Raw genomic sequence first — 20,877 nt, forward strand, 5'->3', positions numbered from 1 at the left:
CTTGTTATGAACAGGTTAGCCCTGTGGTAGAAGATGGCGAGTGGCACACTGTTGCCGATATAGTTTTATATGAGGATAGGGTTTTGACATGACGTAATAGGCTACCACCCACTTGGGTCGAGTGACTTTAGTTTTAGTTTCATTGGGTTGAGCTACGAGTTAGCTGGGTGTCAACTGGCTTTGGTCACATAGCCATACAACTCACTTAGGTGAACTTGTTTGGGCTAAACCCACCTAGGCTGGTTCACTTTTTGGTCTCTCTTGATTAGGAAGGAGGTTTAATGATATAATAGGCTGGTTCACTTAGGTAGACGGTAGTTATGTAGCCTGTTTATATATGTTAAAACTATATACAGTAGATAGTTATATATAGCAGATGGTTATATATGTTAAAACTATATATATATATGTATTCTTTCGTACATACGTGAAGTTTTTTCTTACATTTTCTCTATCCTGTTATTTGTGTTTATCTAGATCGAGTGTGCATTGTTGTGCAATCCTAACATTCTTCTAAAGAGATTTGCTCGTATTTTATGAACGTATCTTTCTTATTTAATCTAGTTTTCATCGGAGATGGATCATTTTTTCGACTAAGTTATCTCGAGTATCTATTGTAAACCTTATATTCATTTTATTGTCAAATCTTCAATCTCTATAGGAAAAGCTCTAGAGCGGTTTGACCTCTTCTTTATCTATTAGATTTAAGTACCATTGTCTGGTGTAGCACAATAATCCTTTGCGTTGCTCATCTCTTACGACATTATTTATCATATACTTCATCTTCTCCATTTGGTGGTCCGTCCATCGCCTAAGCTAGCAGCCAAATTTGAAAACTGGGGGCATGACGCATGAGATGGAGACCCATCAAATTGTGTTTTATAACTACTTGCTTTGCTACTTGTTCTGATTTTTTTTAATGCATCAAACAAAGATTTATAGCCACCCTTTTAAGAACTTGATACAAATTTGATATTGATGATTAAAAATATCTGTATCATAAAATAGTCATTTTTTTAGGAGCATAAATTATATATATTAAATAATCAGAAAATGATAGCCTTTCCATCTCTGGCGCACACTCCCTTTTGTTCCCACTTCCGCAAAATGCCAAAACCAATTCATATGTTTCGTCACGACCCACGCATCCACCTTGGCTTCCTTTTTCTTTCTTTTTTAAGAAAATTGAAAAATCATTTCATTTTAGTTTGTTTGCTTTCAATTGTTCTAATTTACTCTATAAAATAATTATAAGCATAGTTGAATGAAAGTCAGACTTTGAAACCATAATCATATCTCTTACATGTAATGTTAATCCATTCCTTTTCAGCCCTCAACATGTTTTTATTTTAATGAAATTGGCATCCCAAAGTTTCTTTTTCCTGGAACAAAGATTATAACTTATCTTGTAATAATATAGTGTTAATCCATAAATGTGCAATTAGAATATATATCTTTTAAAAAGGGTGGAAACAGTCAAAGATTTGGAGTGAAAAGATAAATGTGTTTCCCCCAATTTTTAATTGTCCAAAATTCCAAATCAATCCTCAAATCATCGCTGCTTTGGCGTCTGTTTCATATTCCATTTCCAAGTCAACGCTTTTCTGCATCATCATCACCATTTTCGTCGCTTTCTCTTCCCTTCCCCACCACCATCTTATTTCCATAACACTCTTCCCGTTTCCACTGCCATGGCCCCACCATTAACAGCCTGTCTAATGCCCTAATTTAAGGAATTGGCGGTAGAATCTTCATAAATACCCGAACCAATTGCCAGATCCACTATCTTCACCTTCATCCCTTTCACTCTCAGATGGATCGGAACGGGAGAGAGAGAGGTTTCGAGGAGGAGGAGGCGGAGGAGAAGTACGGCGAGTTGGATCCAAACCAGAAGGCCAAGAGAGATAGAGGTGATGAAGGATTAATGGCGGAGGAATTGATGTCGGTGGAGAAGATTTTCGAAGCGCAAGAAGTTCCGTCGTGGCGCAAACAGCTGACGGTGAGAGCGTTCGTTGTGAGCTTTGTACTGAGCGTCTTGTTCACTTTCATCGTCATGAAGCTTAACTTGACCACCGGTATTATTCCTTCGCTCAGTGTCTCCGCCGGACTTCTCGGCTTCTTCTTCGTGAAGACATGGACCAAATTTCTGGAGAAATCCGGTTTCCTGAAGCAGCCTTTCACTCGCCAGGAGAACACCGTGATTCAGACTTGTGTTGTCGCTTCCTCCGGCATCGCCTTCAGCGGTATGTACCTTCGATCTTACCTCCGCTTTTCTTTTTCCTACTCCTTAGGGTTTCGATTTGATCAACTTCTTGAACACAAATTGATTTCTTCTTTTTTTTTTTTTTTTCAGAAAAATTTCATAGTTATCTATCTTTATTTTTTGGAAATATTATTTAATACAACTTACTGTTTAATTAATTTTTTAAAAATTATTCTAAGTGCTTAAACGGCCAGTTGACTTCGACAATACAAATACAATTTTTTAAATAATCGTATTAAAAAAAATACCAAATCAGTAGTAATAAATTATTTTTTTTAAGGGCTAATGGAATTCATATTGAAATATTTATAGGATATTGACCTCCATTTTAATAATACCCCTCCGGTAACTACAAAAACGCTAAAAAAAAATATTAGCTTTAAAATTTAAATATTAAACCAAAAGAAAGTGACATGATCTCTCGTTTCAACATAGATGTTGACGATCTGATGTTAAAGGTCTTGAAATTAAAAAATTAAAAAATTAAAAAATTGTTTCCTTAATGTTTTGAATATGTTCTTTTGTTAGAAAAATGCAAATTACCATGTATTTATATTATCTATTTTTTACTACATATATATAATATCTATTATCAATTAATTTTGAAAAGATAGAAATTTTAAAATTAAAAATAAAAGAAAATCACACTAGAAAACAATTTTTACAGCCTGTATCTATGGTTGACGCTGAAGTGAGATTGAAGTCACACTTCAGATATTGTTAGCTTAGTCTATTACGAAAGTGAGATCTCACCATTCACCCTCCGATTTTGATACCATTTGTAATAGTACAAATCTATCTTCGGATGGTGTGAAAAATGAATTTAACCTTTTATTATTTATTTACGGAACCATAAGGACGTAACTGAAAAAAAAAAATCCATGAATTATTTTTGGGAAAGCTGCCTACCTCGTTTTGCGGAAACTCTGCAAAGTACTGCACGGTGTTCTTTATTTTTCTTTTTCTCTTGATATCTCGGGATTAGCTGAATACTTTTAACAGATAAAGCTGAAACCAGATAGATCAATGAACAGTTGGCTTGCTTTATATAAAATATTCTCTTTATAAAAGAATATTTTTGTTAGCTTTTTCCTGGAGGAATCTTCTAGTCATGGTGAGTAAGATATTGAAGCAGCAGCCGCGAAAAAAGACTTCTAGAAAGAAAAAAACAAGTTTTTCTTTTTCCTCTAAAGAAAATAGTCGAGCTGCCAAACATCACCCTATTCGGGTGGAACACATTTGCTGGCCTCAGCGGTACAAAAGGACGCAAATATTTAGGCCGTTTCTCTTGGCTTTACCTGTAACAACCAGGAAACTGAAGTGTATAAGAAACATCTGGAGCTTACAAAATCAATATTGATCCTTTTTAGTGCATTATTAAGCATTTGATATTAATGAATATTTCAAGAAGAATAGTGGAAAGTATGAACCTATTTGAATAGAGAATCTTAACATTATTAAGCATTTGATGCGAGTGTTGATGTGTATTTGATGTTGTTGGAGAATTGAACAGGAGGCTTTGGGAGCTATCTATTTGGACTGAGTCAGCGCATCAGCAACCTAGCATCGGCGGATGTGAATGACTTCAAGAACCCTTCATTAGGATGGATTGTTGGTTTCCTTTTCATCGTCAGCTTCATCGGCCTCTTCTCGGTGGTGCCTCTAAGAAAGGTATATTCAAATTTAAAAGAGAAGTTTTAGCATTCAGGGAGGACCCACATGGCTTGCTTTCATTTTTGAATGTTTCAGATAATGATCATAGATTTCAAGTTGACCTATCCAAGTGGTACAGCCACATCACATCTCATCAACAGTTTCCACACTCCTCGAGGAGCAAAGTTGGCCAAGTGAGACTCTTTACACTACTTTTGTATACCCAAGTGACACTCTTTTTGAACCAATCTTTTGTATGGTTTATAGCTTTTGGTGCATTCTGTGCGTTGCAGGAAGCAAGTGAGAATGCTTGGAAAGTTCTTCTCCTTCAGCTTCTTGTGGGGCTTCTTCCAATGGTTCTTCACTGCGGGAGATGACTGTGGTTTTGTCAATTTCCCAACATTTGGCCTCAAAGCTTACCAATACAGGTAGTACACCACTTATTATACATACCCCCTCCTATCTATCAATTCATACACCCTTCGACAGCTTTAATTAACATAATACACACATTTCTTGCTGCAGATTTTATTTCGATTTCTCTGCAACATATGTTGGAGTAGGAATGATTTGTCCGTACATCATTAACATATCTGTGTTGCTTGGAGGAATTCTTTCATGGGGATTAATGTGGCCTCTCATCGAGAAAAGAAAAGGAGATTGGTACAGTGCTGAGCTTTCCCCCAACAGCTTTCATGGCCTTCAAGGCTACAAGGTAAAAAAAATACTTCCAGCTGCCTTAGATTTCTGAAACCTCGTATAATTAATGTTCTTAGTAATTCTGTTTGTGGCTTTAGGTGTTTATCTCCATTGCCTTGATTCTGGGTGATGGGTGTTACAACTTTGTAAAGGTGTTGTCAACAACTCTTACAGGTTTGCACCGCCAGTTGAAAAAGAAAGATGTAATCCCAGTCTCGGATGCTTCCTCTCCTTCGACCTCCGACGTTACGTTCGATGACAAACGGAGGACTCAACTCTTCCTCAAAGATCAGATTCCCTCCTGGTTTTCCGTTGGAGGATATGCTGTGATTGCAGCCGTATCCATAGCCACATTGCCACATATCTTTTCTCAGCTGAAATGGTATTACATACTTGTCATCTACGTGATTGCACCAGTGCTAGCTTTCTGCAATGCTTATGGTACTGGGTTGACGGATTGGTCCCTTGCATCTACCTATGGAAAGCTTGCCATCTTCACGATCGGAGCATGGGCTGGTGCTTCGCATGGTGGAGTCGTTGCAGGCTTAGCAGCTTGCGGAGTAATGATGAACATTGTCTCTACAGCATCAGATCTGATGCAGGATTTCAAGACTGGATACATGACACTATCTTCACCACGGTCTATGTTCGTGAGCCAGGTAATAGGCACTGCCATGGGATGCGTCATATCTCCTTGTGTGTTTTGGCTGTTCTACAAGGCATTTGATGACCTTGGACAACCCGATAGTACTTATCCAGCGCCTTATGCAACAGTCTACCGTAACATGGCTCTTCTTGCAGTCGAGGGCTTCTCTAGCCTCCCAAAGAACTGTCTCACCCTATGCTATGGGTTTTTTGCAGCGGCCGTCGTGATAAATTTGATAAGAGACTTGTCAGGGAAGAAGATCAGACAGTTTATCCCGATACCAATGGCAATGGCGATTCCGTTCTATATAGGCTCATATTTCGCCATTGACATGTGCCTTGGAAGCCTGATATTGTTTGTGTGGGAAAAGATAAACAAGGCCAAGGCCGAGGCTTTGGCACCTGCGGTGGCATCGGGTCTGATATGTGGAGATGGAATATGGACACTGCCCAGCTCCATCCTTGCTCTGGCTGGAGTTAAGCCTCCTATTTGCATGAAGTTTCTTTCAAGGACTACAAATGGTAAGGTTGACGCGTTCTTAGCACACTGAAGCTTTGTTCACAGCTACAGTAGAAGGTTATTTTCTAAGTGTATTTAGTGTTTGTAGCTTCACGGTAGGGAACAACTCTCACATATGTTGCCAAAATATTTATTTACAGATAGTTCTTTACTGGTCTAAAGAGGATCTTGTTGCTTATAAACTAAGGATAAAAGATAAGTTAAAAACTTTAAGAACTGTGACCAAATCAATAATAAAAGCCTAATTAGAATTGTAATTTAACCAAAATTCAAATAACAAACAATCAGACACTGCACGACTGCAGATGTATCCAGTAATTTAATTTTGAAAAACAATGGAATAAAGAATATGTTACTTGAATTTTGTACATAAAATATGTAAAATTTCAAGGCTGGAAGTCCGCATGGTTAGAACAAATGAGCTGAGGTTTCTCCAAAGGGTACAAAAGGGAGAAGTTTGACCTGAAGTGTCCACCAACAATCAGAACTCAAATTTTGAACCTGAAAATGCAATTGAAGTTTAAATTAAAATGGTGAATATTCTTGTTTGAAGTGTATAATATTTTCAGAAGTTTCAACTCTCATCCTATATGTTGAACTAAAAAGAAACATTTCTTAAACATTTATTAATCTCAAGAGCTAACCTTTGTGATACCATGCCCATTAAATTTTTAACATTGACATTTAATTTAGTTCATAAAATTTGGTTGAACTAGGAAAGTGATGTGGATTTTGCAACCAATTATTGAAACTGCAAGTTTATTTTACAAGTACGATCATGAATGTGAATCGGGATATTGAATGTTAAGATCATGATTGAGAGAGTTGAAATCAATAGGCTGAAGACTTTGATGTACCTTAAGATAGGATGACAAGACTGAGGTAGATAGATGCACATAGGAAGATAAATGATATCATTCCCCTGCAAAAATGATCATTCAAATCAGGAGATAGACGAGTAGGGAACTATAAGCAATCTCGAGGCATGTTGACATACTAATCTTTCATAATGATATGATCCAAAATAAAAAAACAATACTATTAAACTCAAAAAATACTTTTTTAGAAAATATCCCATTTCCCATCATTTCTTGTGCATATTTAGGTATCTAGGTCTGTGAATGTTATCCATAAAAGATTGAGATGTTACCAAATGACTCCCCATCCAATTCCATTACAAGGGCATGGACATAGTTCTGCAAACTTCTCAGCATCGCTCGAATTGACTCTCCGTGAAATCAAATCATCATAAATATCTGCATGGTTTACGATAAATCATATGATTTTTAAGCACTAAAATTTTAGCTTTCTAGTAATGTTGTTATATTGATAGAGAGATTTTGATGTACCGTAAACCGAAAACAAACTGTTCATCACACCTACAAAACATCAATGCAAAAGTAAGCAGCCCTTCTATATCCAGTAAGGAAAAGACATGCAGCTTGATAAATGATAAATAATAATTCATTCACAGAAATAAAACGGCTATCACAGGAAAGATATATACCAATGAAAAGTATGACATAACGAAGTATGCGAACTGTAGTCGTTTCTTGTAGAACCCAAACCACCGCAAGGAAAATAATAAACCCTGAGGTATTTAATTGGTGAATGTCAATATTGAGAGCAACGAAAGTGATCTGATATAAACTTTAGTTCCTACGTAAAGATCATTGGAACACTTACCAACGCATAGTCCTCTAAGCGTCCACTGTCAAAAGTACAACATGGAAGTTAGAAATTGAAATTCACTAATAGAAATTGATAATGATAAATAATATATGGCAAAATTATTTCTCACTCATTTTTTTTCCTTACATTTTTTGCAATGAAGAGTACAACAAGAAGGGCTAAACCCAAACAACCCGCTGCAATTCTTGCAGTGAGAAGATTGGTTGATGCGAGAATCATAGCCATGCCCCAAAATGATGATCCAAGATCTAGGTTGAAGTGAAAGAATAATAAATAAAAAAAAATTAGTGGTTCCACAAAAAATAAATTTTACACTGGAAAAAATAACGCGAACTATGGAAAAGCGTATATGATAACACTTACTAGTTCCCATAGTTACAAATTAAAATTTTGATACGACGTTACATGCTGAATTAATGGATGAATGCATGCACACTCAATTTTAAAACACGATCCGCTGATAATCTTATTGCCTATCAAGGAATAGAAAAGAAGTAAAATAAGAGAATTACATCCTGCAGGCAAAATCAGCCAATATGCACCACCACGTGTTTGAGTTAACCCTCCCTCATTTGCATGAACCTGGATTCCTTCCACCTGCATATAAACTGGTTATATCGGCTTCCTCTGGGTGCATTAATCCCAAGCCATGGATATCTTTAAAGGGATAGCATAATGACTTCAAAAATTGAACTTAACAGCAGCAGATCACTATTTAAGGGTTTCATGAACTACCAAGATATCTACACGAGGGTAATTGATAGAATAGATAACTTTGGCATAGCAATGAGCATAGAACACAATTTAGCAGTGAAGAGGCCTTGTATTTAAGGTAAGAAAATGACATCAAAGATCCTCAAACCCAAAAAATTACAGACGCAAGAAAAGACTGAAAAAGCAGATAAAAAAGATTGGAATGCACGGATATCCCAGTGGTCCTGATAACAGACTCATATCGTACATTAGAGGCGGCAGAAGAATCTTATTGATAAAGAACACCAGATACATATCTTTATGAGTCTTACCCTTAGCCTTCCATATAGTGAAACTAAACACAATTCGATGGGAATAACTAACACACGAAGCACGTATAATGTTACAAAAGAGAGTAATGTCCGTTAATAAACTACTTTTAAAGATTGATTGATAAAACACAACTCTCGTGGATAGCTTATGGATCTTAGATCATTAACATACCCAGTCTTACTATCACAAAACATATATATATATATATATATATATATTCTACAAGGAGGGGGGAGGGAAGATTGTAGGCTTGCAGCATAATTTTCACTTGAGATTACAGGGAAGAGATCTAACAAATAAATCTAGGACTGGGTTTCGAAATGGTCCAGAAAATGTAGTTTTTACAGCAACCCTAATTTCAGCAGCCTTCGTAAGGAAGCTAAAAAATAAACCACATCGGTAAACTCAATAAGAAATATGCAGAGAACATCGTGTTTTTTTCAATATGTCCTTCAAGTATTACCGTAAAGGCGTACACAGTTGGAAAAACCTTCAATTGGAGTAGAAATATGATATTGCTTATAATATAAGAAAATATAATAATGCAAAAGCAAGATGTTCTTTTCAATTACCACAGAAAATAGAAGTGAAGCAAAAACTTATACCTCACCACAGGTAAGCTTGCAAGCTATTGCATGGCTTGCTTCGTGCAGGAAAACAGTAATGAGCTTGAAAGGAGTGATTATAAATGTCCTCCATAGCTGTCACATTCAAAGGGGCAAAATCAATATTCGTTGAGCAAATAATAAAGGCAAAAGTAAAGCTTGCTCAGCTGATGCACAATAAGGATTCCACCTCAAGTATATTCAAGAAAACCTCTCTACTTTTTCTTATCAGAATCCAAAAGCTACAATTTTTAGACACAGCCTACACTCATAGGAAGCTCGATCAAGTTCCTATGCTCTTCAACTAAGTCAGATATCTATTTTCATTTAAAGAAAAAGAAGTTGAGAGGTTGGAATATGTCAAACAACGACTATAGTAAAACATGAAGGAAATTGAGTTCTTCGGAAATTTAATCTCTGCACTGAGTTCAAGTCTATTGTTCCGATCTGTCCGCAGTCGGCTGGGAAAGCTGAGAATACCGATAGAGATATAATGAGAACCTAAGATCTCTCTCTTTCTCTTTCCATCCCCAATTTTAACTCATCAAATACTTGACTACCTACATAATTGTACCATGCTGTTTGAGAAGAGTAACAAGAAATATCTAAGTTCAAATAGATTTTAGATCAGAGGAAAACGCAATTTCAAGGGCGATTAGATAACAGGGAAGAGGCATCATGAATTTCATAAATTACGAACTTAAAGCCCTATCCTAATTCCAAGAATCATAGAAACCTAGAACTGAAAAACAAGCTGAAAAAAAAAAAAAGATAAAACGCAACGAAGCTTACCGCGAGGATCACAACGGTGAACACCCCAAGCGTAACTAAGAACACAACCTGCTCATGCTGACAGCAATTCCTCAGCTCCCAATTCGGCATGCTCATTCTATCGCTCAGCCTTTTGCTCGATCAAGCAGAAGCTCTTCCACAGGACAAATGCTGGAGCTCCTCAGGCAAAGAAACGATTCAAAACCGTAGGAGGAGGAACGTTGGCGTCCACTTTGTTCAGGAAGATCGTTGAAACGTCAAAGAACCAATGGCGAGAGAATTCGGAAGATATTTGGAAAGGATGAAGAAAGTTTTGAAAATTGGAAGTTGGCTGGGCGACGAAGGAGACTCTGTGATTGGTCAATTGAGTTTTTGGAGAATCCTTGTCCTTGTCTACTGTATAATCCCGAGTGGTTTAACCACCAAGACGCGGCCAATTCAAAAACGAATTATTCTTTTCTATTTATTTTTTATTTTTTAAGAAAAATAAAAAACCTGTTGGGCTGGGATTCAAAACCAAGCCATACTTTAGGCCCATTAGATTTGGGCTTGTGTTTTTAGGCCCACGAAACCAAAAATATTTAATTAAAAAGAAAATAGGAAGAGAGAGAGAGAGAGGGGGATGGAAGTTGTTTGAAGTTCACGCCTCCTCACCAATTTCTTTTTCCTTTGGTCCATTATTTGGCTTTAATTAAAAAAGATGTGTTTGGGGCCTTCATATCATTTCAATGCCCTTTAGGATTAATTGTGACACCCAACACCCAAATGAAAGAGGCTACGTTCGAATGAGAGTGCTCCTAGCGATAGAATGATCAAGAAACCACATATATCAATAATGTACACCTCCATTTTCATTTTCAGTGACTCAATCGTAGAAACGGTACAGTAATATTAAATATAATGTAAATAATTATTTATAAAAATAAATCGGAGAGTGAACGTTAAGGCGTACCGGAAATTTCTCCATTGCCCGAAAGTGTGTTTTTGGGTGCCGACATAGCTGTCGCCATATGCTTTATCCGACGGAATTTCTGATATTTCGTTTTCAAACAAATACTCGTTATTTATTTATTTATTATTATTATCATCTTTTAATAATGTATGAAAAGTCACAATTATTTTCAATTATTTTCAATTGTTTTGGTTTGAAAGGAAAATATGGTGTGAAATTAAAGGGGTGGCTTTGGGACAAAAAGTGGTAACATTAAAAGAAAAAGAAAAAGAAAAAAAAAAGCATTTGTGCTGTTGAAGGGTCCATTCTCACACATATATTTAATCTAACCGAGGTTATATAGATATGTATCAATTATTAGAGATTATACTAAGAATCGACAAATACTTGAAAAAAAATGAAACTCACGACTTTCCAATTCAATTATATCACATTAATTTCAAACAACCAAGTTGATATCTAACGTAACTTTAATTAAAAATATATATATGGTGGATGTGATATTAATATTTTGAAACATATGATTGAGTAGTAAATATAATTGAATAGAGCATCATCCAACCCACTAACCATGATTTAACCATGATTTAACTCTATCAAGTGACTTCCGGAAACCCTTTTCTAAGAAAAAATACATCGCATCATGGACATAGGTCAACTTTAGATCTTATACTTTATGTTAAATTATTTATTTATTTGAAAATGATATTTTCCATTTAATTTCTTGGTTGGAGAAATTCCTCCATGGCTGGTTCTTATTAAACTCCAATCAGCCCTCTGAATCTCTTAAATTGGTCGGTTTTCAATGCTCTTCATCTTCTCTCCTCTTTCTCACAATCCATTTATTCTTCTTCTTCTTCTTCACGCATTCTTCGTTTATGCTCCATTCCCATTTCCATGGCGATCGAGGCCGTTTCTCCTGACATTCCCGTTGTCGCATTGAGCCCTAGAATTTCATTCTCTCACGATTTCATCCATGCCGAAGCCATTCCCGTTGAACAGCGCTCTAATTCTCGATCCAGTTCCTCTGCTTTCAATTCCAGCTTCGATTTCGATTTTTGCATTCGTGAATGCTCCCATCAGGAATCCTCCTCCGCGGATGAGATTTTCTCTCACGGAAAAATTTTGCCCCTCGAAATCAAGAAGAAGTCGGAAGAGCCACATCTGCGTGTCGATCAGTCTTCTTTCTCTAATCATTCTCCTCCATTGACGCGAGCGAAATCGCTCGATTCTAATGCGGAGAAATGTTTGAAGAAAGATCGCTCGCCCAAGGAAATCAAGGAGGCCGTCAGTAGTGATTCTGAAGAGAAGCAAAGCTCGAATTTCAAATCATTTTGGGGTTTCAAGAGAAGCAGTAGCTGTGGCTCTGGTTACACTCGCAGCTTATGTCCATTACCGCTTCTATCACGAAGCAACTCCACCGGCTCTGCGCCGAATATTAAGCGAACGACATTATCAAAGGACGGTGTAACTCAAAAACAGAGCTCTCATAGAAACGCGCCAAAAAATTCACAACACTGTTCGTCTTCGATGGGATATCAGAAACCTCCATTGAAGAAGGTACATGGTTCGTACAGTAATGTAGTCCAAGTAAACCCTATTCTAAATGTTCATTCGGGGAATCTTTTCGGTTTGGGCTCAATATTCTCCTCTGGCAAGGATAGAAGCAAGAAAAAGTGAATGATTCCGTTTCATTTTTCTTTGTTTTTTTTCTCTGGATAACCATCTGATTGTCTGATTTGCAAAAAGCTTGTGGAATCTGTAATTCTCTGTCTCCTTTCCTCCCCCCGCTTTCAATTTCGAATATGATTCTTAAAACATAAAATAAAAGTTGGAAGAGATGCTTTTCTGGTGTGATCCACTGATTGATTGACGTTAAACAGAAACTCTGTTGCTAATCGAACAAAGTCAAAGCAAAACCCATGTTGAACACTAAAAAAATGGGGTGATGGAGTTGAATTATTTAGATAGGAAGAGGGATGAAGAAGATGAAGATGGATAATGAATGGTAGGAGACGAGAGAGCGGTGGCATAATTGAAGGCACATGCAGGCTTCGGAATAAGAAAGGACAGGTTAGGCATTGCTGCTTTTCATTGTTTGTCCATTGCTCTTCACTTTCTGCTTTTGGTATTTTCTAACACTCAGACACATAAATCTGAATTTGGGTTCTGTCATTTCTCTCTCTCTCTCACATACAAATCAGAAACAGTCTTCTTTTTGTGTCCGAAGTGTTTGTATTTTGGCTTTGAAGGAATATCAATGACGGTAGAGTGGATCCATTATTCCCATCTTTTTCATTTTTCATTTACTTTCATATATTACGTAAAAGATAAAACTATGTTCAAACAATTACTGAAATTTGAACTTTTTTTTTTCTTCTTTGGGTTAAAAATTGCTGGAAAAGTAATGAAGAAATAACTAATATATTTTTCAAATATTTAAAAGTTTTAAAATCAAATCCCTATAAATATAGGAAGTGATTAATCAAAATAAAATTTAGGTTAAAATGGTATTTTGGTAGTGGTTGAATTCTCAATAACGATTAAAAATGGTTGGTTCTAAAGTTTTTTCTTATTTATTTATTGAAATTAGTTAAAGAACAAGAATTTTCAGGTAAGAAAATACATAATGTGATCATATTTTAAAAAATTATAAAATAAATGCTAATAGAATATTTAATTTAAGCAGTATATGAATCAAAGATTAAACATTTGAAACATTTGAAGGTTAATAACTAAAATGGATAGAAACCTTGTGACAAAATTTTAAAATCATTTGAATTTTATGCTTATTACAATATTTAGTCCATATATTGAGAAATTACAGTGAGAGATGAGATTTTTTTCAAATTTGTCAAACGACAAAAAGAAGAAAAAAAAAGAGACCAATAATATAACTAAAAAATTGAAAAATATTGACTGTAACCCAATTTTTTCACCGGGCTTCCCATCATCGGATATGAGATTATTGCAAGTTTTAGGGTGTTATGGACATATATTTATGACTTAAAATTTTATAACGTGAGGAAGAAGCTTTTTCAGACTTACCAATGGGGCTCCCTCGAGAAACGATGAAAAGTTATTCATCGGGGGATTTCTTACTGTTTTTTGATGTTAGATTTTTATATTTATGACTAAAAGTTTGAAATCATCTAGAATGAGAAAAGAGTTAACAAAAAAGTGGTCATAAGTGACATAAAAGGGATGAAAATAGAATCTCCCAACTTACTTTAACAAGAAACATTCAAGTGTCTTGTAATTATTTATGCCTCATATTAAGGTAACACATAAACCCAATGACGCCGCGTTTACTGGAAGTGGAACATACCTTCTTCTCTTATTCTTTTTTGTTGGGTTTCAGGTATTCAAAGCTTAAGAAAGGGTAAATTTGTGAGAAATGACCAAATCAATATGTTGTCGGTACCATTTTATTTCATCTTGTTTAGTTCCTCATTTCCTTTTGTCATTCTATCCATTGTGGTATGTCAAATCAAACCAACAATTGTGCATTCAACATGTCAAGCTCATCACCATTTTAACACAAAAAAGCTATGCTACCTAAAATCAGACTTGGATAGTTCAGAAAAGTACCTTTTGAGTCCCCCCTATCCTTCAAGTTCCATAGGCACTTGGCAGCTGCACTTCATCTACGGGTATACATTTTCTTTACATGTTTGCCTTCCTTTCCCATGGTTCCTTGGTGTCAAGCCTGGCGATGTATAAACATCAGAGAAATATATAGAAGGCATACGAGACCACAGATAAAGTCATCTCTATTTTCCATCCCAATTCTCTTCTCTTTGAATAACAAAAAAATAACAAAATTTCATTAGCAGCCAGTTCACAAATTGCACGCCCAAGAGGTGGGGAGATGGGACATATTTCCTACCATATAGCTAAAAAACATTCCCCCCGTAACAGCTCAAGCTCACCGCTAGCCAACCGATATTGTCCTCTTTGGGCTTTCCCTCAAAATTTTTAAAACGCGTCTACTAGGAAGAGCTTTCTACATCCTTAAAAAGCATGTTTCGTTCTCCTCCCCAATCGAGTGTTCAGCTAGGTTCCCATCAGTTTGGATACTACAGACACACTCATATATGGGTATATATATTATATATTTAGATATTCAATAGCAAGCATGTTGATATTTATCATAACATCTCATACCCCCAATGTAACTTGTGTAGCTTTTTGGATGGAAGTGTAGTTTTCGTGTTGTCTCGCTGAACATGGGAGTTCTTTTCCCCAAAGTCGATATCAGAACTGGAAAGTCTCGAGTGTTCATCTTCATTAACTTCATCAATGGTATTCAGATCCTTGATTTGAGATTTTCCAGTCAAACCTATTTTTCCAACAAGGACTTCAATATTAAAACATATGCTTTCAACAAGAAACTACATTACAATGCAATAAATTAGAAAAACCTTTCGTATTCTTTCTTATCTTTGACCTTGATTTTATCTGAAGTCGTCTCCTGTGAAGCTCCTGTCGTATTAAATTGATAATATAAGGAGTAATGAATATGAATAGAGAGAGTATATTTAGGGGCAAGAACATATCAATAAAGAAAAACAGTAACCAAAGAGAGCAGCCATTAAAACGTCACTGAGAAATTGATATTCATTTTTTACAGGGCCATACAAATATTGACAGAGAAAACTTTAACTGAATTCTGATTCCGGAACTCCAGTCAAGTGAAAACTACCGTTTCTATTCAACTAATAATCTAGCCTAATAATATTTACCATTACTATTCCAACTACCATATGTATAGAAGTATCTTTCATAATTCCATTTCCAAGAAGCTTCTCTCCTCTTGGCAACAATTATTTCTTTTTTGAAAAAAGGTAGTTTCAAAATTCTTTGGTGACAAAAGCCACTTAAAACAATGATCTTAACTCCTATCTTATATGCCTGATGGTACAAACCAAATTAAGTTCAGCTCCTCCCATAGAAATGGGGCCGAAAGCTAGCAAACTCAATTGCCAACAGAGATATTCAAAGAGGGTCGGAAGCACGAAGGAAATTGTCCCAAATAATTCAACTGCAAGAATAATGGATTAACAAAATAACCAATGCCTTCAACCACCCATTTTACATAAACCACATCCTTGAATTAAGATGAAGAGAACACATCAGATCATGCATTCTATCAACAGTTTGTAGGTTTCTAAGAAGAAAAATACCAAATAGAAAATGAATGTTATTTAGGGAGATAATTCCAGAGAAATTACAACTTTCTATGGGAAGAGCGGTTTTCTAACCCTACGAATGCAACAACAAATTTTTCTAAATCAATGAATTTAAGAGAAAGACTTAAGATTGAAAACTAGAATATTCTCGTTAGTTGCACAGAAAATTATCGGAAGCAAAAGAAGCGAAGTGAAGTATTAAAAACCAAAAGGCAGCAAATGAAGAAGTAAATTCAATAGGAAAAGAACAATGAAGTCATAATCTGTAGGAAATCAAGGGGGGAAAAAACCTGAAATTTAGAGAGCTGCTCATGAGTGACTCCTTTAGGTTTAGGTTTAAAATTAAGTTGTAGCGACGGAGTTGACGCAATTTCTGGGGCTATCCCCTCGCCTTCCTCATCCGCCATTTTCACTCTACCGTCGCTCCTTCGAAATTATAATTTGATCGCAGTTCCGATTTTTGTTCTCTCTTCCGACGAGCGACAACGGCCCGCGTTCTTTTCTTGAATGTCTTCTGTTCTCTCTTGGTCGTTAAAATATTCGACTTTTATGTATTAATATATATATATTTTTTATTTAGTCCAAATCATTAGGAATTATTAAAATTACTCTAAATTTTATATTTTGTTTTTAAAAAAAATATTTTTTTTAATAATATATTTAAAGTTAAAAAAAAATGAAACCATCTATTCAATGTAGGATAAGATAAGAGTAAATGAGAGATATATAAATGAATCAAGACGACATCCGAATAAAATATATATTATTTTTTTTCATAACTTACAAACTTCAAGGTTTTAGTAGCTTACAAATTTTTGAACATGTTTTGTTTTAAGCAATTTTATGTAAGGTAACTTTAAATTCGTGTTAGTCTATGGAAATCGTTCACTTTTAAGCAGTAAGACAAGGTTACAGAGGATGTGAGAGATGTCGGAGCCATATGGTACTGAAAATGGATTGCAGAATCTTGAGCCTATTTGTTTATTACACTAAAACTAATCATTTGGTTTAAGATAATGCAATTATAAAATTCCCAAAACAAACCTTTTCCATTAATTCCATCATTGCTACCTTCATTTAATATTTAACGGTAACGGTTTTCTTTTGATTTAATCGTTAAAATGTTTATCAACGTCCCTGACGCACCTTCGGCGCGCGTTATCAAAATACGGCGCTACCGCCAATACTTGATTAATTACTTAGTCTTAGTCTTAATAATAACTTCTAATTGTAATTTACATCAATCGTTTTTTTTATTTTTATTTTTATTTTATTTACATTGCTTCCCTTCTACTGCTCGACGCGGAATTTTTAGGAAAAATTTGTAATGAAAAATCAAAAAAGAAAAAATAATTGAGGCAAAAATATGGAATTTCTTCGTACAGATTTTACCAGAGAGGAGCATCTTCTACTCCGGAATCGCGACGAGCACAGGCCGCCAAGCTCGCCGGAGGAATCTGTATCGAAATGTAGTCGATATCGGTCTCAGGGACCGGCGAGTGGTGGAGGTCGTACCGATTCCGGCAGCGCTGGTGTTAATCGCCGTTAACAGTCCCTCCTGTTCTTCGATTCGCCTATCGGAAACCGTATCCTCGAGCGGCGGCGACGAGACGAACAAATCCTTGAGTTTCCGCCTGGCTCGTACCTCCTTATCGTTCTTCTCTGGAATCATATTCTCATCGTCGTCATCGTCGTCGACATCTTGAGGATCGGCGGAGGCGTCTTGATAAGGAAATCGACGGCGATCGGTACGATTGAGGAGCATTCTTAGGGTTTTGCGGCGGCGGCGGCGAAGGTGAATGACGGGGCTAGCGGTGGGACTTCGGGTAGGGCTTCCAGTGACGGCACATTGGGAGGCTAAGAGCTTGAATTTATGCAAGGTAGCCATGGGAGATGAAGATTTAAGAGATTCGTTGCTTAATTTGTGGTCTGTGAAATTGGAAATCAGAAATCGGAATCAAATTCGGCAGAGATCTGAATTGGGGATGAGAAGTGAGGAGTTAGATGCGAATTGCCGAATGGATCCTTTACTCTTTGGAGTTGGAGAGAATAATATTATTATTTATTTTTATAAAATATTTATTATGTTGTTTGTAGGGTTATGCTCAACACGTGGCGGGCCTTAGGAACTTGCTTACACATCCTTCCAAATTTTGTATTTAATTTAATTTATTTAATATGTCAAATTTGTTGAGGATATGTATTAAATATAAAATAAATAAAAAAGATGTGAGACTTATTATATAGTTTCAAAGTCCAATGGCTAACTGAGCACAGTAATTTAGTCAATTTTAGCAACTAGGGAAGCTTTAAATGGGCATGAAATCGTCTAGTGTAGTTGCAAACTAGTGAAGCTTCAAGAATGAAGTAGACATCCTAGCAGACATCCTAGCTGCTCATTGAGACGATATCGAGCGAACTTATATTGTACGGTATGGTATTGCATGGTTGTCTATTGTGTAATATAATTACATTTTAATGACGGAAGAGATCCTCACAAGGGTTACACCAAGTTTGGAGACGGTGTGAATTGGGCATGAGTAATGATCCATTGGCAAGGGATTTGAGGAGCCACGAGAGTGGTCCATTTCTATTCCAACTACACTATTTACAACTCAAAAGCATAGAAAAGTAAATTATGGGTTCCCAGACTTTACAATTGCGATATAATTCACATAATCATTTCCAACCCATTATCAATGGAGAGAGAGAGGGTTACAAATTTGGAGGTCCTCGATCCATTACCCACCTTTTGTAGAGAGAGAAAATATAAATTAGAGAGAGATACATAAATGTGTGGTGGATCCTTGATGAAATTGATGAGACCCCTACAGCAAAAGATAATTTAATTTAGAAAATGACAGATCAGAAGGCCAAACTGCTGGCTTTACTTCACAATATCGTTCAACTTTCTCTCCAAAATTTCTGAGCAGATCTGACCCATCATATGGTAGAATGACATGAGATCAGACAATTGCTCTATTGTCATCTTCCCCATCACATTCTTTGCTGTTCTTTCTCTCTCTTCATTTACCTTCAGCTTCTCTATGTACGACCCTCCATTTCTCACCGTTGCACCCATTTGCTTCAGCCTGTTCTTTTGCTGCACGCTCAGAGCAGTGTTCGACTGCAAAAACAAAACAAAACAGTTCAAAACAGTTAGCTTAGTGATCTAATAAGGCTTCTGCATTTGAGGTTTGACACTTGATTGATGAATGATGAATTTGATTATACCTCTAGGAACTCTGCTCCTACTTCGAGCTCAGCCTCTCGCTCGAGCTGGGCGTCGCGGCCGGTCGTGTATAAGTTCTTGGCAAGGGAGAAGCTTCGGACTATGATCTTCCTTTTCTTCTCCATTTCGTTGTCCAGCTTTAAAGCCTTTTTGGGTGCTGATAATGTGCTGCTGTTTAACTTCTTTTGGTATGCAACCACTGCCTTCACAAATTGCTGCACCAAATCCCAAATGAACAACTTCAGCTAACCTCCAGTTACCATTATCAACATTCTCACAATTTAAAATATTTGACATAAGAACTGACTTCATTTCTGTTTCAAAAGCTGTATAAACATCATGACTTGATACGGTACCAATGCTTGGTTCCTGCCTAAATCATAAGCGTTTCCTAAAATCAGTTGCAAAAATTTGCCTTTTCAGATGTCTTTTGCTTGGGGTCAAAGGAAAGAGGGTGGGCCTGGAGTCAGAGTTTTCAAACGGACGTAAGATTCATGTTAATTAAATAGTTCATGTACAGAAGTTAAGAAACCGACCAGAGATTTGGGTCAATAAAACAGTTCTTACAGAAGGCTTTAGAACTAAAAGAACCAACCTCTAATAGAACAACACAACTTGATAGATAAGACACCTGATGAACTTCATAAAGAACAAATATGAATCAAAATAACATTCAAACCCCTATATAATAAATACTTAAATCTCATCACTTACAAAAGAATCGAATCTTATTTTAGTGTTTATTTTACTTCAAATCCTTATCTTTAGATACAGGACACTTTTAGATAAGCTCTGTTTTGTTGGATAAATATTTGAAACCACAGAAACAGAGTTGTATTTGATTAAAAGGTGAGTGAAAAGGTACCTGATAAGCGGCAGGGCATCCAGGATAATCAAATTCGTCAGAATCAGGGCGTCTCATTCTTTCAGGATGAAATTGAAGTCCCATAATGAACTTTCCCTCTTCAGGATTATAGGCATCTGGATCATAAAACCCTTCAATCAATCCATCAGGAGCAAAAGCCATGGGCACAAATCTCTGAGCCAACACCTTAACTCCTTGATGATGATAACTGTTCACCATAATCTCCATCTTCTTTTCATCCAATGAATCTCTGAACCAATTATGCAATGGCGTATTCTCCACAACATTAACCCTATGCCTATGCCCATCGTAATTATCGTAATCCATATGAACCACTTTTTCCCCTGCCGGACACTTCTTCCGAATCTCACTATCAACGTCCTGATAAAGCGTACCTCCGCATGCGACATTGAGGACCTGTGATCCTCTGCAAATCCCTAGGTACGGAATGTTCCTCTCGAGGCAAAGCTTCGCCAATCGTAACTCGATTGTATCTTTCTCTTTATCAATGGCGGTGTCGCTGGTGTGTAACCGCCTGATTTCATCGAGATCCTCTTGAGAGAGGCCGGCAGTATCGGTCTCGTAAAGAGACGGATCGATGTCCTCACCTTCGCAGAGGAGAACTCCATGGATCGGCTCGAAGCTTTCTAAAAGCATGTGAACGCCGGAGACTCTAGGGACTATTACCGGTACTGCGCCATATCCAACGATGAGATCGAGATGGTACTCCCCTGAAATGAAAAAAAAAAAAAAAAAAAAAAA

At 36.5% G+C, this 20,877-nt stretch overlaps 6 protein-coding genes across 8 annotated transcripts in view; 2 read left to right on the top strand and 4 right to left on the bottom strand.

The window, feature by feature from the left end:
* The first annotated feature begins 1,555 nt into the window (after positions 1 to 1,555).
* Positions 1,556 to 5,986, top strand: LOC111486945 (probable metal-nicotianamine transporter YSL7). The gene is made up of 6 exons (XM_023134125.1): positions 1,556 to 2,243; positions 3,777 to 3,934; positions 4,013 to 4,110; positions 4,210 to 4,344; positions 4,442 to 4,631; positions 4,714 to 5,986. Exons 1-6 carry the CDS (start codon positions 1,814 to 1,816, stop codon positions 5,809 to 5,811), a joined length of 2,109 nt encoding a protein of 702 aa, XP_022989893.1. The 5' UTR covers positions 1,556 to 1,813; the 3' UTR covers positions 5,812 to 5,986.
* Positions 5,987 to 6,004: 18 nt separating this feature from the next.
* LOC111486947 lies at positions 6,005 to 10,271 on the bottom strand. Its single transcript, XM_023134129.1, has 10 exons — positions 9,896 to 10,271; positions 9,104 to 9,199; positions 7,985 to 8,069; positions 7,599 to 7,720; positions 7,467 to 7,491; positions 7,288 to 7,371; positions 7,130 to 7,159; positions 6,931 to 7,036; positions 6,638 to 6,702; positions 6,005 to 6,281 (listed from the first exon to the last, which is right to left on the bottom strand). The coding sequence occupies exons 1-9, from the start codon at positions 9,989 to 9,991 to the stop codon at positions 6,639 to 6,641; spliced, it is 708 nt and encodes a 235-aa protein (XP_022989897.1). The 5' UTR covers positions 9,992 to 10,271; the 3' UTR covers positions 6,005 to 6,281; position 6,638.
* Positions 10,272 to 11,598: 1,327 nt separating this feature from the next.
* On the top strand, positions 11,599 to 13,115 carry LOC111487716. Of its 2 annotated transcripts, XM_023135224.1 has the most exons (2): positions 11,599 to 12,386; positions 12,710 to 13,115. In XM_023135224.1, the coding sequence occupies exons 1-2, from the start codon at positions 11,724 to 11,726 to the stop codon at positions 12,722 to 12,724; spliced, it is 678 nt and encodes a 225-aa protein (XP_022990992.1). In that variant the 5' UTR covers positions 11,599 to 11,723; the 3' UTR covers positions 12,725 to 13,115. The 2 variants fall into 2 exon arrangements, with proteins under 2 accessions (XP_022990992.1, XP_022990991.1); XM_023135223.1 differs by lacking the exon at positions 12,710 to 13,115 and having other exon boundaries at positions 11,599 to 12,681.
* Positions 13,116 to 14,224: 1,109 nt separating this feature from the next.
* On the bottom strand, positions 14,225 to 16,548 carry LOC111487757. 2 transcript variants are annotated; one of them, XM_023135283.1, is made up of 5 exons: positions 16,309 to 16,542; positions 15,755 to 15,870; positions 15,251 to 15,311; positions 14,994 to 15,168; positions 14,225 to 14,535 (listed from the first exon to the last, which is right to left on the bottom strand). In XM_023135283.1, exons 2-5 carry the CDS (start codon positions 15,776 to 15,778, stop codon positions 14,493 to 14,495), a joined length of 303 nt encoding a protein of 100 aa, XP_022991051.1. In that variant the 5' UTR covers positions 15,779 to 15,870; positions 16,309 to 16,542; the 3' UTR covers positions 14,225 to 14,492. The 2 variants fall into 2 exon arrangements, with proteins under 2 accessions (XP_022991051.1, XP_022991050.1); XM_023135282.1 differs by lacking the exon at positions 15,755 to 15,870 and having other exon boundaries at positions 16,309 to 16,548.
* Positions 16,549 to 17,426: 878 nt separating this feature from the next.
* On the bottom strand, positions 17,427 to 17,906 carry LOC111487551. Its single transcript, XM_023135001.1, has one exon. It carries the CDS (start codon positions 17,904 to 17,906, stop codon positions 17,427 to 17,429), a length of 480 nt encoding a protein of 159 aa, XP_022990769.1.
* Positions 17,907 to 18,580: 674 nt separating this feature from the next.
* Positions 18,581 to 20,877, bottom strand: part of LOC111487645 (putative glutamine amidotransferase GAT1_2.1) — a 2,922-nt gene continuing 625 nt past the window's right edge. The window contains exons 2-4 of the mRNA XM_023135124.1: positions 20,116 to 20,846; positions 19,253 to 19,465; positions 18,581 to 19,145 (exon numbers count right to left, since the gene is read on the bottom strand). Coding sequence (XP_022990892.1) covers positions 18,906 to 19,145; positions 19,253 to 19,465; positions 20,116 to 20,846 — 1,184 coding nt within the window. The 3' untranslated portion in view covers positions 18,581 to 18,905. The remainder of the gene's footprint in view (positions 19,146 to 19,252; positions 19,466 to 20,115; positions 20,847 to 20,877) is intronic.

The sequence above is a fragment of the Cucurbita maxima genome, unplaced genomic scaffold, assembly GCF_002738345.1.
Source record: "Cucurbita maxima cultivar Rimu unplaced genomic scaffold, Cmax_1.0 Cma_Scf00012, whole genome shotgun sequence".
NCBI classification, from domain to species: domain Eukaryota; kingdom Viridiplantae; phylum Streptophyta; class Magnoliopsida; order Cucurbitales; family Cucurbitaceae; genus Cucurbita; species Cucurbita maxima.

Excerpts from the sequence above, each read along its gene's own strand:
- LOC111487757 (XM_023135282.1), bottom strand. The coding sequence starts at position 16,425 with ATGGCGGATGAGGAAGGCGAGGGGATAGCCCCAGAAATTGCGTCAACT. Across the intron at positions 15,312-16,308 it reads AGCAGCTCTCTAAATTTCAG|GAGCTTCACAGGAGACGACT; the intron begins GTTTTTTCCCCC and ends TTAATACGACAG. Across the intron at positions 14,536-14,993 it reads CTACACAAGTTACATTGGGG|GCTTGACACCAAGGAACCAT; the intron begins GTATGAGATGTT and ends ATACATCGCCAG.
- LOC111486947 (XM_023134129.1), bottom strand. The coding sequence starts at position 9,991 with ATGAGCATGCCGAATTGGGAGCTGAGGAATTGCTGTCAGCATGAGCAG. Across the intron at positions 8,070-9,103 it reads GCAAGCTTACCTGTGGTGAG|GTGGAAGGAATCCAGGTTCA; the intron begins GTATAAGTTTTT and ends GTTTATATGCAG. Across the intron at positions 7,160-7,287 it reads TTATGTCATACTTTTCATTG|GTGTGATGAACAGTTTGTTT; the intron begins GTATATATCTTT and ends GATGTTTTGTAG.
- LOC111486945 (XM_023134125.1), top strand. The coding sequence starts at position 1,814 with ATGGATCGGAACGGGAGAGAGAGAGGTTTCGAGGAGGAGGAGGCGGAG. Across the intron at positions 2,244-3,776 it reads CTCCGGCATCGCCTTCAGCG|GAGGCTTTGGGAGCTATCTA; the intron begins GTATGTACCTTC and ends AGAATTGAACAG. Across the intron at positions 4,345-4,441 it reads CTCAAAGCTTACCAATACAG|ATTTTATTTCGATTTCTCTG; the intron begins GTAGTACACCAC and ends TTCTTGCTGCAG.
- LOC111487716 (XM_023135223.1), top strand. The coding sequence starts at position 11,724 with ATGGCGATCGAGGCCGTTTCTCCTGACATTCCCGTTGTCGCATTGAGC.
- LOC111487551 (XM_023135001.1), bottom strand. The coding sequence starts at position 17,906 with ATGGCTACCTTGCATAAATTCAAGCTCTTAGCCTCCCAATGTGCCGTC.